Below are 13151 nucleotides of genomic sequence, written 5' to 3'. Positions count from 1 at the left end.
GGTGGTCAGGTGTCTCCTCTAAGTTGTTTTCCAGGCAGCACCATAGCTTAGGGGAATCTTAACTGGAAATTCTCCTTCGGAGAGGTCTGCGCATCCTTCCCTGGGATGCCTGATGAAGGAGTTACTGGTGCTCCTCGGCTGATGTTTCCTTTCTACCATGGGGTCTTGAATTCTGGCTGTGAAAATTCTTTCTCCTTGAGCCGTGATGAGGGACAAAGAACGGCAGGCTTCTCTGGAGATGCAAAGGGGTCATTCACAGAGCGTCCAGCTGGGACACCCGTATGGCCTTAAAGTTTTTGTGACACATTTCATGTCGCTTGTGTATCTCAGCTGCTTTATTTTCATCTGTTCAAGGTTTCAGCGTGGAGCTGGACCGCGTGAAGCACCTGCCCTACTGTGAGACAGAGACGTTCGAAGTGCGCTTCGACCCACAGAGCGCCAACCTGCCGTTGGGAGAGGTGGACGTGCTCCTGCCCATCAAGGTACCGCGTGTTTCCTCACCTCCCTGTGCCTGCACCGCCTTTCGGGGCAGACAGCAGGTTGGGGACAGCAGCAGATGTCACCTGGATGCTATGTCCTTCACTAGGTGGTGGAAGGCCCCACGTTTCACATCCGCCTCCGTGCCGACGTGGCTGTGCCGTCCCTCTGCGTCTCCAGGGACAGACTGGAGTTCTGTGCTGTCCAGTGTGGGCAGTGTCAGGAAGAAACCATCCAGCTCCACAATCAGCTCCAGGTCCCCTGTAAATGGTTCATCACCTTCAATGAGCCCGTTAAGAAGGTAAAGCACAGACAACGTGTAACACGTAACGTCTTGGTTGGGTTTTCTTTGCCTCTCTTGCCTTTTCTGCACCTGTGGCTGCCTGAGCATTTCGGTTACGGCTCATGGGAGGACGATTTTGAGGGTACAGAGCAAGGCTGGTTCACCTGGACCTGTTCACTAGCTGATGCCTCACTTTACCACCTTCACCCATTCCTCCTCCTCCCAGGACAGTGCCTCCCCATCTGCCTGCCCTGCCTGCATGTTTTCCCCTCCAGTTCTAGGCCGTGATGGCCGCGTCTGGTTTGGATGTGGGTGCTCTCAGCACCGTGATGGTATCTTGGAGCACTGCAGGAACCGAGGGTCTGTCCTCGCAGACCAAGGAGACCTCACACGGTTGGTTTCTGTGCTCAGGTGGACAAACGTTTGCCAGCGAGCGTGCATCGGAAGCTGCTCCAGGAGTTGAAGACCAAGCCATCTGTCTTCGAGGTGCTGCCCTCGGCCGGAGCCCTGACTCCGGGACAGCGATGCAACGTGCGAGTCAGGTTTTCACCCACGGAAGAGGTGAGATCGGCGGGTGTCACCTCCAGGAGCACGGGCAGGGCAGTGTGGTAATGAGATCCCAGCGCAGGGAGCAGGAGATGTGGTCCACCTCCATATGGAGCTTTCTGCAAGCCCCGTACCCACCGTGCCTCAGTTTCCCCTGCAGCACCCTCTTCTGAGAGGCACTTTGACATCCCCACGGGGACCTTGCGCAGAGAGCGTCAGGGCGCTGCAGCGTGGCTCCCTCTCGGTGCACGGGGGGGAAAAATCTGCCCCTTCCCCCTCATCCTCCCCCTTGCAGGGACGTGTTTGCAGGTTGCGACGCCCTCGTGCAGAGCAGCCGGCGCGCTCGCAGGGGATAACCCTGGCAGGGCTGATCTCGGCTAACCCTGCTGCTGGTCCCAGCAAACGAAACGGCCGCCAGACGCCTTCCCGGGCACGGCAGGACAGTCACCCGTAGCGGTGTGCTGCCAGCGGTCCCTGCGGCTCTGGCCCAGCCGCCCGGCACGTTCCCGGGTGGTTTGGAGTCAGGTTAAATGGCGGGGCGTTCCCAAAGGCAGTGTGAGTGTGGCCAGTGTGACTTGGAAACCGGCAGCGTGTGACAGCATGGACACGAGTGCTTCTGTGCCTGGGAACAGTCCCAGGGATGTTTTAATTGCTGGTGGAGATGTAACCATCTTGGCTCAAACGCTGAGCAGAGATGACGACCCTTATTTCTAGCCAGTGAGAGCCGATGTTTGCCTGACGCAGCAGTGCCAGGACTGTGTCTGGGCAACATAGAATCATAGAACCTTTAAGGCTGGAAAAGACCTAAGATCATCAACTCCAACCATTGACCCAACACCACCATGCCTACTAAACCATGTCCCAAAGTGCCACGTCTACACGTTTTTTGAACACCTCCAGGGGTGGTGATTCTACCACCTCTCTGGGCAGCCTGTTCCAATGCCTCACCACTCCTTTGGTGAAGAAATTCTTCCTAATATCCAATCTAAACCTCCCCTGACACAACTTGAGACCATTTCCTCTCGTCCTTTCACTAGCTACTCAGGAGAAGAGTCCAGCCCCCACCTCACTACAACCTCCTGTCAGGTAGTTGCAGAGAGCGATCAGGTCTCCCCTCAGCCTCCTCTTCTCCAGGCTAACCAACCCCAGTTCCCTCAGCCGCTCCTCATCAGACTTGGGCTCCAGACCCCTTCCCAGCTTCGTTGTCCTTCTCTGGACACGCTCCAGCACCTCAATGTCCTTCTTGGAGTGAGGGACACAATCGCATCCCTACTCCTGCTGGCCACACTATTTGTGTTACAAGCCAGGATGCGGTTGGCCACTTTGGCCACCTGGGCACACTGCTGGCTTGTGATCAGCCAGCTGAACATAACCCTGAAGGAGGAGGTGAAGCAGCCCCCGAGCCCACCCATGAGGACCTTTGAGCATTGCGCTCCCTCGTGACTAGCTGAAAACACCTGACAGTCCGTTTTGGATCCGTCCCATCCCCAAACATCCAGTTACGCTTCACGCCAGGTTTCATCCCGGTTACTCCGAGCCAGCATGCAGGTGCTGCAGCCCCTGCTATCAGTTAATGCCTGTTTGTCGGTCGCCTCAGAGGTACTGGTGACATCCCTGACCTCGGGGCAAGGGTTGAATTTGAGGTCCTGTCACCTGGGACTTCATGGAGGAGTTTTCTGCACTTCTCTCTTTTCAGAAGTCCTACAGAAGCGAGCTGAAGATTAACATTTGCCAGAGCAACCAGCACCTCCAGCTGCAGGTCTCGGGGCGCGGGCTGGAGCCACAGCTGGAATTCAGCCCCCCAGTGCTCGAGCTGGGACCGTTGCTGCCATACAGTCCTGGGGCGGAGGGGACGGTGGTGGTGAAGAACCCATGCGAGTTCCCCATCGAGTTTTACTCGCTGGAGTTTGACCAGCAGTACCTTGCTGAGGAGCAGGTGAGAGGGAAGGTCTGGTCCCCGTGTGCATGCTCCCATAGCTCCGTGCTCCGGCGTTCCCAGGCTTGTGCTGGAGAGATGGAAATAGTCCCCAGGACAAAGCCTGGTGGCATTTCAGAGTTAACCAACTCTGCTGGCAGGCTGGGAGAGGCTTGGATGGTCCGTGGTGTTGGGAGGAGGGACTGAAGGAGAAGATAGGTTGGCTGTTTGTGTGGTGGAGGTGAAGAAACACATCCTGTATATGGTTTCTCTTCCCCATGCGCACAGATCCTGCGGATGCTGAAGGACTACGATGGCCACAACACCTTACTGCTGCCGCCACGCGCCCCGGGTGAGAAGCTGCCCCCGGAGCTGCTGGAGTACTATCAGGACCAGAAAAGGCTGCAGGACGAGCAGGCAAAGTCCAAGCCTGGGGAAGCAGGAGGCCAGGACAACGGTGAGGGTTTGGGCCGTCCTGAGTGGGGACACAGCAGGGAGTCCTGCCCACCTACCCTGAGCTCTCCGTGACCTCCTTCTCAATGGAAAGCCCATGCTTTTAGCAGCCACCCATTCCTCAGCTTGGTGGAGGAATTCCAGGGTGAACACGCGTCCTCTACCAGCCCTGAGTGCAGGCAAAGCGAGCTCCTGCCAGGGGAAATCATCAGGGTATCCCCTTGTGTCCCTCAACCACAAAGAGTAGGACTGGATGGGTTCTTCAGCCAGTAGAACCAGGTCTAATATCTCTAGCTATTTTATATTTGCTCCTTCCCAGCAACAAAAGCACAAGCTCGAGATTCCCCTGAGGGCAGAGACAGCCTGGGCAGGCTTCTCACTGCCTTGGGAGGTTCCCTCCTTAGGAAATTTTCCATCTTCTGCGCATGGCCGGGCAAAGCGGCGAATGGCAAAGAGCAGGTTGTCTGGCCGTGTTCACCCTCCCCTTCCCTCCCCGTGTCCTTCCTCCTCAGCAGACTCTGAAGATGTGCAGTCTCTGTCAGATCAAGGAGGGAAGCACTCTGCTGCCATCGTTCGCACCGTCTCGTCCCATAGCTCGGTCATTCCCTCCTTCATTTTTGATGAAAGCCAGTCCAACAAGGTGGACTCTAAATCTGAATGGGGAGAAGAGGAGGAAGGTGTTGAGGAAAGATGCAGCACAGGTAGTAACCCTAAGCTCTTCACCTATTTTATGTCCATGGTGGCAAAAGGGCCTCAGTAGAGGACTTCAGTGTCACCTCCATCACTTCGCTGGTGCCATCTTTGCTCCTGAATCCGCTCTTGCCGGTGAAGGCTGTGCAGGATGCTGAGAAGAGTCTGGAGCAGGGACAAGGGAGAAGCCAGGGAGGTTTCCTCCAGCTTTGCCTAACGAGCACCTTTTGCTCCCCGGAGCTGCCGGGATTGGGATGACGCTGTTCCCTTTCCAGGGCAGCACGCTCTCTGTCCTCCCTGACGCTGCAAGACAAGATGGGGCAGAGCTGGGAGCTCTTTGCAAATGCTGGTTTGGTGAATTCAGAGCCCAGCCAGATCTCCTGGTGTAATATTCCTAAAGCATATTCCCTGGCAAAGGAACCCGGAGGAGGGGAGCTGTTTTGCATAATGGCTCAGCCCCCAAATGGAGCTTCTCCCTTGGGACTGTAAAACGTGCGGTCCTGCGCGTCCCCCCCTTGCTCAGTAGAACCCAGGACCCATCTCCTCTGAGGACCATGTTGGCCATTCATGGGAGGAGGCTTGGCCCAGTCCTTTTAGGTGCTGCCAGGTGCTCCTTCTTTCCTCTTTCTGCCACCCGTTTACTGTTCTCTGAACAGGCACCTTTCCCAGCATGCTGGGCAGACCCTGATCTGCACGAGGAAGGGCGCAGGGAGACCCCGGCTGTGACCTTGGTTTCAGCAGAGTCTCCTCTTCCAGGATCCGAAGGGATGGGGAGGATGATCAGGGTCACAGGTGCAGACTTTTATACCCGACTGACTTGTACACCTGGTTCTGCCCAGCAGAGCATCGGCAGAGCACCGCCAGCAGCAAGGAGGCCGCGGGAGAACTGGACGACAGCCCTGTCTACAGGGCCATCGCCCGCCACCTTGGCATCGATATCTCCACAGAAGGGTGTGCAGCCCAAAACCGCAGAGGGATCGTCATCATCGTCCACGGGGCACCCCTGACAGGTACGTGAGCCACAGTCCTTGGCTGCGAGGACGGGGAAGGTGGGCGAGAAACATCTTGGTGGACCATGGCACTTGGTTGACCAGTTGAAGTGAAACAAGGCAGGGCACAGCTCTGCTGGTACGTGGAATGGTCCCAGGTCTTTGCCCAGCTGGTGCAAGTGGTGTGGCTCATCTTGTGTCCATAGGCTAGGCTTTCATTCCCACAAAGAGGGTGGCCGTGTCCCCATTGCCTTGTGGGAGCACGTTGCCTAGTGTCCATGTTGCCTCGTGTCCCCGTTGCCTCGTGGCGCAGCCCCTAGCCCACACTTCACCCCAAACCTTGCCCAGGCGTTGCCTGAGACAGCGCTGAGCAGCACAGGCGAGCAAATGGTTTGAGTGGTGGGACAGGGCTCGAGACAATGTCCTGGCCCAGGGTTGGGGTCACCACAAGGGACAAAGCCCTCAGCTGAACATGAGCTGGAGATGACCCACCTGGCTCGAGAGAACAATGCTTCTAACCAAGCTGCCTCCCTCATGGTTTCCCCAAAAAGGGCACTCGCTTCCCGACTGTCCTTGAGACTTCGAAATCCTGTTTGAGGGCTTTCCAGAGCCCTGAAACCTCTTCACGTGCAAGTGTCACCAAGCAATCTTCTTCTCTCTCAAGGAAAAACATCGGCAGCAGTTGCCCTGTCCAAATATTACGGCGCTGCCTGCTTGTCCATCGACGCCGTGGTGACAGAAGCCATCTCGGACAGGAGCAGCTTGGCAGGGTTCCGCGCCGGGGAGCTGTGCATGAGGGCTGCCATCGAGCAGAGCCACAAGGAGACAGAGGAGGCCGGTAAGGAGAAACGCCGAACCCAGAGCAGCACTTCAGAAACCCACTGTGACCATCCGCTTCTTGCTCCAGAGAAGAAGTTTGACAGCCCTCGGGTCTCTTGGGGAACATGGGTGCGGCGTGTAGAAATGCAAAACTATTTCTAAAGCATCTCTGGTTATTAAAAAAAAAAAAAAAGTCTCTATTTTAAGGGCTTAGACAGGGACACTTTTACTGCCCCCGGGCTTCTTGGCACATGTTCCTTTTCCTAGGAGCAGTGAAGGGTTTTTTTTTATATTTCCTCAAAGCTGAATCCAGCTTGCTCCTCAGGGCCATCAGGCAGGACTGCTGCCCACTCTAACAAGGAAAAAGCCTTCTGAAGTGGCTCATTAAGCGCTAGACGACTTGACTTTTGAGTGTGGCTTCATGAACATGAGAGGAAGGGAAGAATAACCTCCCAGGGGAGTTTCAGATGAGACACCCGCTGCAGATGAGCTCTTTTCTCCAGAAATTGGCCTAGACGCGCTGTCAGGTCACACAGCTTGTGCGCGGTGTGCCGTTCTCCATGTGAGAACACGTGAGACCGGAGACTTTTAGGGAACTTCATTGGGCAGTTGGTGCCCCGAGCTCCGCAGGGTTGAGCCCAGACCCTGGATCTGTTGGGGGAAGTTTTGCATCGCTCGGCTCTGAACCTGGTTGGGAGCCGGAGGGAAGAGGGGCCTGGCTCCCGGTAGAGCTGTCCTGTGCGGAGGACTTAGCTCCAGCGGAGATGGGTGACGGCAACCAGGGCACGGCTGCGTGTTATGGCCTCCATTGAGAATACAGGATGGGTGCGAGGTACGGAAACAGTGGTCCTGGAGGTCGAATCCTTGGCTTGATCCCTAGGGAAAGCCGTCTGTCCCCTCCACAGGTCAGAACGCAGACGTGTCCCTCAGCCTGCAGTTTGGCGCCGAGGCCAAGCGCAGCCCGGACGCGAGCCAGTCCAGCTCTGGGGACAAAGTCAGCCTGCAGTCCGTCAGTTCCCGAGGCTGGGCGAGCGCCGCAGCGGGCAAGAGGAAGGCGGATGGCCGCGCATCCCAATCCCAGAAACAGCTTCTAACGGATCCGACGGGCTCCCAGGTAAAGCACGACCTGTGCTGGTTAACGCCCGGGACCTTTCTGTTGCCTTTGAGAAGTGACGGGGCCGCTTACGGCGGAGGCTCCGTGTCATCCGGAGCCTGGTGCCGGGGAGTCTGTAGTGCGGAGAGTGGGGTGGGAATGAAACCCTGCGCTCCGGCAGAAAAACCCTCCTGGGTCTGGACGGTTTGTTGGCAAAGCGCAAGTCCTGGCCAACGTGGCTGCGGGATGCCGCGCTGGGGGCTCGCAAGCTTGGGGGTCCGCTGGCCGAGGGACGTGCCCTCCGCGGTTGTCCCCTGGAGCTGCTGGCCGGTAGTTTTGTTCTCCCGCGAGTGAGAAATTCCAGCTCCGAGCCCAGCAGTCGGAATTGTTCGGGTGTTTCCAAAGTGGTTTATTTTTCTTGCGGTGTCTGACGTTGCAGGGCTCGTCCAGTTGTCGTCTCATCTCTCCCCTTCCCTGCGTCCCCGCGCAGCGATGGCTGAGCGTCGGTGGCAGCACCGCAGGAGAGATGGGCTTCATGAGCTGCGTGCTGCCCGAGGACTTGCTGGTGGCCATCCTCTCTGAAAGGCTGCAGGTATGCGGCGGCGAACCATACGTTCCCGCTACGGAGAGGCGGGCAGCGAGGTACAATTTGGAGGGGAGGAGATCCAGATCTGCTGTCGGAGGGGTCCTGGGCTGCACGCAGGGATCCTTGGGTGAAGCCGCAGGTGCCGTAAGTCGGCAGAGCGCGGGGAAAGGTCGGAGCTCATCTGCGTTGGGGCGTTTGGAGCAGCGCGGGCTGGCGTCCTTGGGCGTTCGGGTGTACCGACGAGCTGGGAGCCCAAGGCGCGCGGCGGCTGACTTCCTCTTCCGCTTTGACTTTGTTCGCAGTTGAGTGACTGCTACCAGGGAGTGGTGTTTGATGGCCTGGAGACCCTCTTTGCATGCAACGCGGCATCTGCTCTCCTCTGCCTGCTCAAAGCTGTCAGAAATCGGCCTTATATCTATTTTGTGAACCTGTTCCAGGATTACGCTGCATTGAAAGCCAGGGAGACAGCCGCAAAAGAGCAGGAAGGTGAGACCCTTCATCTCCGTACCTCTCAGATCTTCTCTCTCAAACCTTACCCGTCTGTATCGGGGTTACCAGCAGAGCTTATAAGAAATATTTTCATTAATTCTTCCACCTTCTGCCTCAGTATAGCCAGCGCTCAGCTCACGGTTGCTTAAAATACAGCAGAGCCGAGGCTGTAAGACTTAGCTTAGCCTTTAATATTAAAGCTTGGGCCCAAGCGCAAGCTGCTGTGGCTCAGTAACTAACCGCCGACCAGCGGTCCACGACGCTGGTGCACGTGAACCAGGCCAGGCACGGGAACTCGCTGAACGCCCAGAGTTTGGGGGATTATCTGAATTTTGGAGCAGGGATGTGGGCTCCCCAGTATCTCCTGGTGGGGCGGTAGGCTGGGTCGGGGCAGAGTTGTGAGTCCTCGCCGCTCACCCGGACCAGCAAGCTCTGCCTGCAGCCACTAACGGTGTCTCCTCTGGTCTGCGCTGAAGGACGGGAGCGGGAAGAAGCTGCCAAGAGGGAGAAAGCACGCCTCTGGGAGATGGATGAGGAAGAGTATGACGCCCTCACTGAGGAGCAGAAAACTCAGTTTAATAACAACATACGCCAAGTCCAGCGAGAGAGGAGGAAGAGGTCTGTAAGCCTTCCGTGGGTCACTCCCCAGGACAGTGTCCCTGAAGGGTTTCCCTGCTCCGGAGACCTTGGTTGAGCTCCGAGGCCAACGGTGTCTGTCAGACCGGTCCTTGCCGTGCTGATCTCCTGGGGTGACACCAGCCGTAAAAGCTGGTGTCTCCTGGGCTCACCGTCAGCTGCAGGAGCAGGTGAGCTGGGAGAAGCTCTGATCCAGCGAAGCAGCCCTGTTCAGCGGGATGCACAGGATGAGTGTGAAACTGGGAAGGAAAGCCACTTAAAGCGAGCGCGTGTTTGTGCCCAGGCTGAAGTTTTGTTTCCCTGGGAGGAGAACGCTAGGGCTGCTTCAAATTGTGATTTCCAGGATGGACAGCACAAGTTTCTCATGGTCACTGCTGGGTTCCAGCAGGAAATGTGGTTGTTCAGAGCCTGTTTTGCAGGAGGGGGGTTACTGCAGCCTTTGCTTTCTGATTTACATGATTATCCTCAGTAAGGAGCAGGCTCTGCCCAGGGAGAAGGAGGGCTGGATAAGCCAAGTGAGTATCGGTGCAGGGATAAGTAGGTGTTAGTGATTTGTGAGCTGGTTTACACTGGGAAATCGAGAGGGCTTCAGGCGTCAGCAATGGTGGATCAGTCTCAGGCAGTGTGCTGGAGGTGTCCAGGTGGACCTTACCGGAGAAGTTGCACAACTGAGACCTTCTGACAGCAAGGCTTAGATTTGGCTGGCCCTGGAGGTCCCCTCCCACCTTTCCTCACTTTGGATGTTCTCAACCTCCCCAGGTTGAGAGAAGTCCGTGGAGATGATGTAACGGTTCTGCTCGGCCTCGGGGTCGATGAATTAAGTGCAGGACCAGGTGGGATTGCAGCGAGCCCAGGTTTCTGGTGGTGACTCTCAGGGATGTTTTCTGTTTGGTTTGCTGAAGGGAGATGGAGCAGCTGGCTCGAGAGCTTGAGGAAAAGCACCGGCGGGAGCTAGAACGCTTGAAGGAGGAAGAAGAGCTGAAGAAGAAATCTAAACGGGGGAAGAGAGAGCTTGGAAAAGACAGAGATAATGCTTTGCGGAAGAAAAGCCAGCCCGGCGTCAGGCAGGTGGGTGGTTGTGTTTATAGAGATGAGTAAAGCCCTGGGGACCTTCCCGCTGAGCTGTACCATTCCCTGGCGCTGCGTGTGGCTGCTGGCTTCTCAGGGACGAGAACCTGGCCGTGAGTAACGCGTGGGGCTGCGCTGGGAAACAACAGCGGAGGTTGATCACGGTGCTGCTTCACGGGGTGCTTTCCCGTGGGCGTGTGGGTAGAGCTGCTCTGCTGTAGGAGCATGGCTTCACATACCTCCATACCTTCCCTGCGAAGCCCTAGATAGTTCTAGTGCAGCATTTCTCCCCGCTCTGCACGTGACTCACACCTCCGAGCCGTGACCCGTCTAGGATGCGGTGTCTCTTCCTGCATGTCTGGCAGGAGACACCGCCAGGCGTTAGGTGTTGATTAGCAACCAGACTTCCCAAAGAGTCAGCCAGCCACAGGGGCGCTCAGCACACCAGAAACGAGCCCAGAGGATTGCACAGGAGTACGGAGGGTCCCTGTTTGGGTTGGGAAGCTGTTCTGTTTCTCAGCTGGTTGGTAGGACTCCTCATCAGGCTGACACTGGAGAGTTTGGTTTCAGTTGAGCTAAACTGGGTACCAGCTGCGTTCCGAATTGGGATTTGTAGAGCACCTAGCACAGGTCTGGGGGTGCTATTGTAAAGGTCATCACTGTCCTACAGCGCTTGAGTCAGTGCTTTGAAATGCTCGCTGCTTTTTTTTCCTACTCCTCCTGCCCAGAACATGAACACATCCACCAGCAACACCAATGCGTCCACCAGCAACCGGTCGGATGTCACCGAGGGCATAGACAAGAAGGGAGCTGTAAAGGAGCACCCAGACCCTGTTGCAGGTGACAAGGAAGATAAGAAAAAGCGGATCAAAGTTCCCCTGACGGATGCTGGACCAGCGGTGGTTGTTGCGACAACGCGACCCTCAGACCCAGACCCAGAACAGGAGGAAACCAAACCCGAGGCGCTGAGTGATAGCGAGAAGAACTTGGCCCTGAGGTTTAAGATCTACGAGGCATCGCAGAAGGATGTTGCGCATATTTTGTCATCCTGGGACAGGGTTCAGGGTATCCTGCTGTCCCCTCTGAACCAAGAGGAGGTGCAGCACCCAGCAGAAGACCAGCGCCAGCATTTATCCAGCCGCAGGAGCCGGAAGGACAGAGAGAAGGAGCGGCTGGAGAAACTGAAGGCTCTTGAGGACTCCAAGTTAGCTCAGCTGGAAGAGGAAGGTGCAGAAGGATCAGCCAGAGGCCAGGATGCTGGGGTGCCCTGCTTGGACATCCAAGTGCTGAGCTCAGAAGATGTGACTAGGGAGATCCTGGAGAGCGGCAAGCTGCCAGCGGCAGAGCAGGTAAAGCCTTGTGAGGCTCCGATGCTGAGCCTGCCGCGGTCCGGGCCCTGGTGCGTTGTGTCCCACCAGGTGACAACGGCACAGAGCCTTGTCCGGGCCACCAGTGGTGTTCCACAACGGCTCCACAGCAGCCACGTGGCTGGGGAGGTTCTCAGCATCCCTCGGATGAGTGGAAAGAGGGAGTGCTCTCTGTTCAGGCATCCTGTCTGTTCAGAGAGTTTCCCGGTCTGGAAATCATTAAAAATGGTCCCAGGGTAGGGCAGCTCGTGGTCGTTGTTTCCTTCAGCAGAGTCACTCAGAGGAGAGGTTTCTCTCTAGGTCCCACCTGTGGGTTCTGGCACTGCTCTGGAGCCTGCCCACCCCACTGGCTGTACAAAAAGCACTGTATTCCATAGAAATAAATAAAGCATTGCCAAAATCTCAGTGCCTGTAAGGAAGGAGTGTGAGGGTGAAGGTGACGGGAGTATAAACGGGTTTTTCTCTTATGCTTTAGATCCTGGATGACCTGGGCCTGGGTCCCTCAGGGCCTCCCATTCCCCCCCCCACTTTTTACTCCGTGATCCGCTACCCGGAGAAGCGGACGGCCCCTGCGGCAGGAGAAGCCCTCAAGCACTTCATCTTTGTTGTGCCAGAAAGTGCCCCTGTGGAAGAAGAGAAGAAGGACACGGAAAGTCCCATGGATGCCCTCGCCGTGCCCGCAGTGAAGGTGCCGGGGCAGGGGCCCAGGCTGGATGGGGCATGGCGGGGCAGGTGGGGTGGGAAAGGATCACTGTGGAAGGGCAGTGAAGACGTGTTGGGGCACCGTGTCTGCAGACGTCCCTGTTGTCTGTCCAAAAGAGACAGCTCTGCTGGAGACATAGGGTGGTTCTGTAAGACAAGAGGAGAAAAAACAAAACAAAAAAAAACCCCACCTCAAGCCCTCAGCTTCCCTTGAGGAGAAGGTGCTGGGCAAGGAGAGGTGGTGTAGGCAAAACAAAGCCCAGTGAGGAAGACCAAGTCCCTGGGCACATGGGAAACCGGTAGATGCTGGTTGCTGATTTATTCTCTCCTGGTTGTTAACAAACCTGTAGCATTTTCTCCAGGGTGGGGATGTCTCGGGGCAGGGCTCACCTCTCTCCCCCCTTTCTCTCTCCCCTTGGTGGGAAGACGTTGGAGGAGCAGGTCACCCCCGCCAAGGTCCGGTCGAGGAAGGAGAAAGCCGTGGGCAGCCGGGAGGCTGCGAGGGAGAAGCGGAGCTCCGGCCGGGGCAGGAGGTCCCAGAGGCCGGGCACAGGGGCGCCCACACATACCCCCGAGGTGGACCAAAGTGGTGTGGACACGGTCCCACCCCCGAGGAGATCCGTCAGGTGAGCTGGGAGGGAGGAGGCGATCCCTCTGCTTCACGGCCGTCTTGCCAAACAAGGTCCATCATCCCCAGCTCCGCAGGGACCCTCCGCCGGTGCCTCCATGGGATGGCGAGTCCACCACCGTCCTCCTTGTCTCTTTTCCTCGTTAGCAACGTCTGAAGCCTCCTCTTTAATTGCCAGGCTGAGCAGCTGCCGGTGGATAGTGCCTGCCCGCGGCGAGGTGGAACTGAAGGTCCACTTCAGCTCCGCGGTGCTGGGCCAGTTTGATCAGACGCTGCATTTTGAGGTGCTGGGGACAAACCGTCTGTACCAGCTGCACTGCAGGGGCACCTGCCTGTATCCCACCATCAGCCAGGACCCGCGGTAAGGCTGACCCTGGGACCCTCCCACCCTGCCTCCCCCTAAACTCAGA

General features: G+C 57.1%; 1 protein-coding gene across 2 annotated transcripts in view; it reads left to right on the top strand.

Annotated features, from left to right (window-relative positions):
• Positions 1-13151, top strand: part of HYDIN (HYDIN axonemal central pair apparatus protein) — a 162136-nt gene that overhangs the window by 120152 nt on the left and 28833 nt on the right. For both annotated transcript variants that reach the window (XM_054840701.1, XM_054840702.1), the window contains 17 exons: positions 355-482; positions 587-778; positions 1172-1321; positions 3003-3242; positions 3510-3678; positions 4187-4375; positions 5204-5374; positions 6018-6191; positions 7078-7286; positions 7705-7857; positions 8154-8337; positions 8817-8958; positions 9879-10044; positions 10773-11393; positions 11887-12099; positions 12540-12739; positions 12920-13102. In XM_054840701.1, coding sequence (XP_054696676.1) covers positions 355-482; positions 587-778; positions 1172-1321; positions 3003-3242; positions 3510-3678; positions 4187-4375; positions 5204-5374; positions 6018-6191; positions 7078-7286; positions 7705-7857; positions 8154-8337; positions 8817-8958; positions 9879-10044; positions 10773-11393; positions 11887-12099; positions 12540-12739; positions 12920-13102 — 3484 coding nt within the window. The remainder of the gene's footprint in view (positions 1-354; positions 483-586; positions 779-1171; positions 1322-3002; positions 3243-3509; positions 3679-4186; positions 4376-5203; positions 5375-6017; positions 6192-7077; positions 7287-7704; positions 7858-8153; positions 8338-8816; positions 8959-9878; positions 10045-10772; positions 11394-11886; positions 12100-12539; positions 12740-12919; positions 13103-13151) is intronic.

This window comes from Grus americana, chromosome 13, assembly GCF_028858705.1.
Source record: "Grus americana isolate bGruAme1 chromosome 13, bGruAme1.mat, whole genome shotgun sequence".
Classification (NCBI taxonomy): Eukaryota; Metazoa; Chordata; class Aves; order Gruiformes; family Gruidae; genus Grus; species Grus americana.
This window is presented reverse-complemented; position numbering and strand designations above follow the sequence as displayed.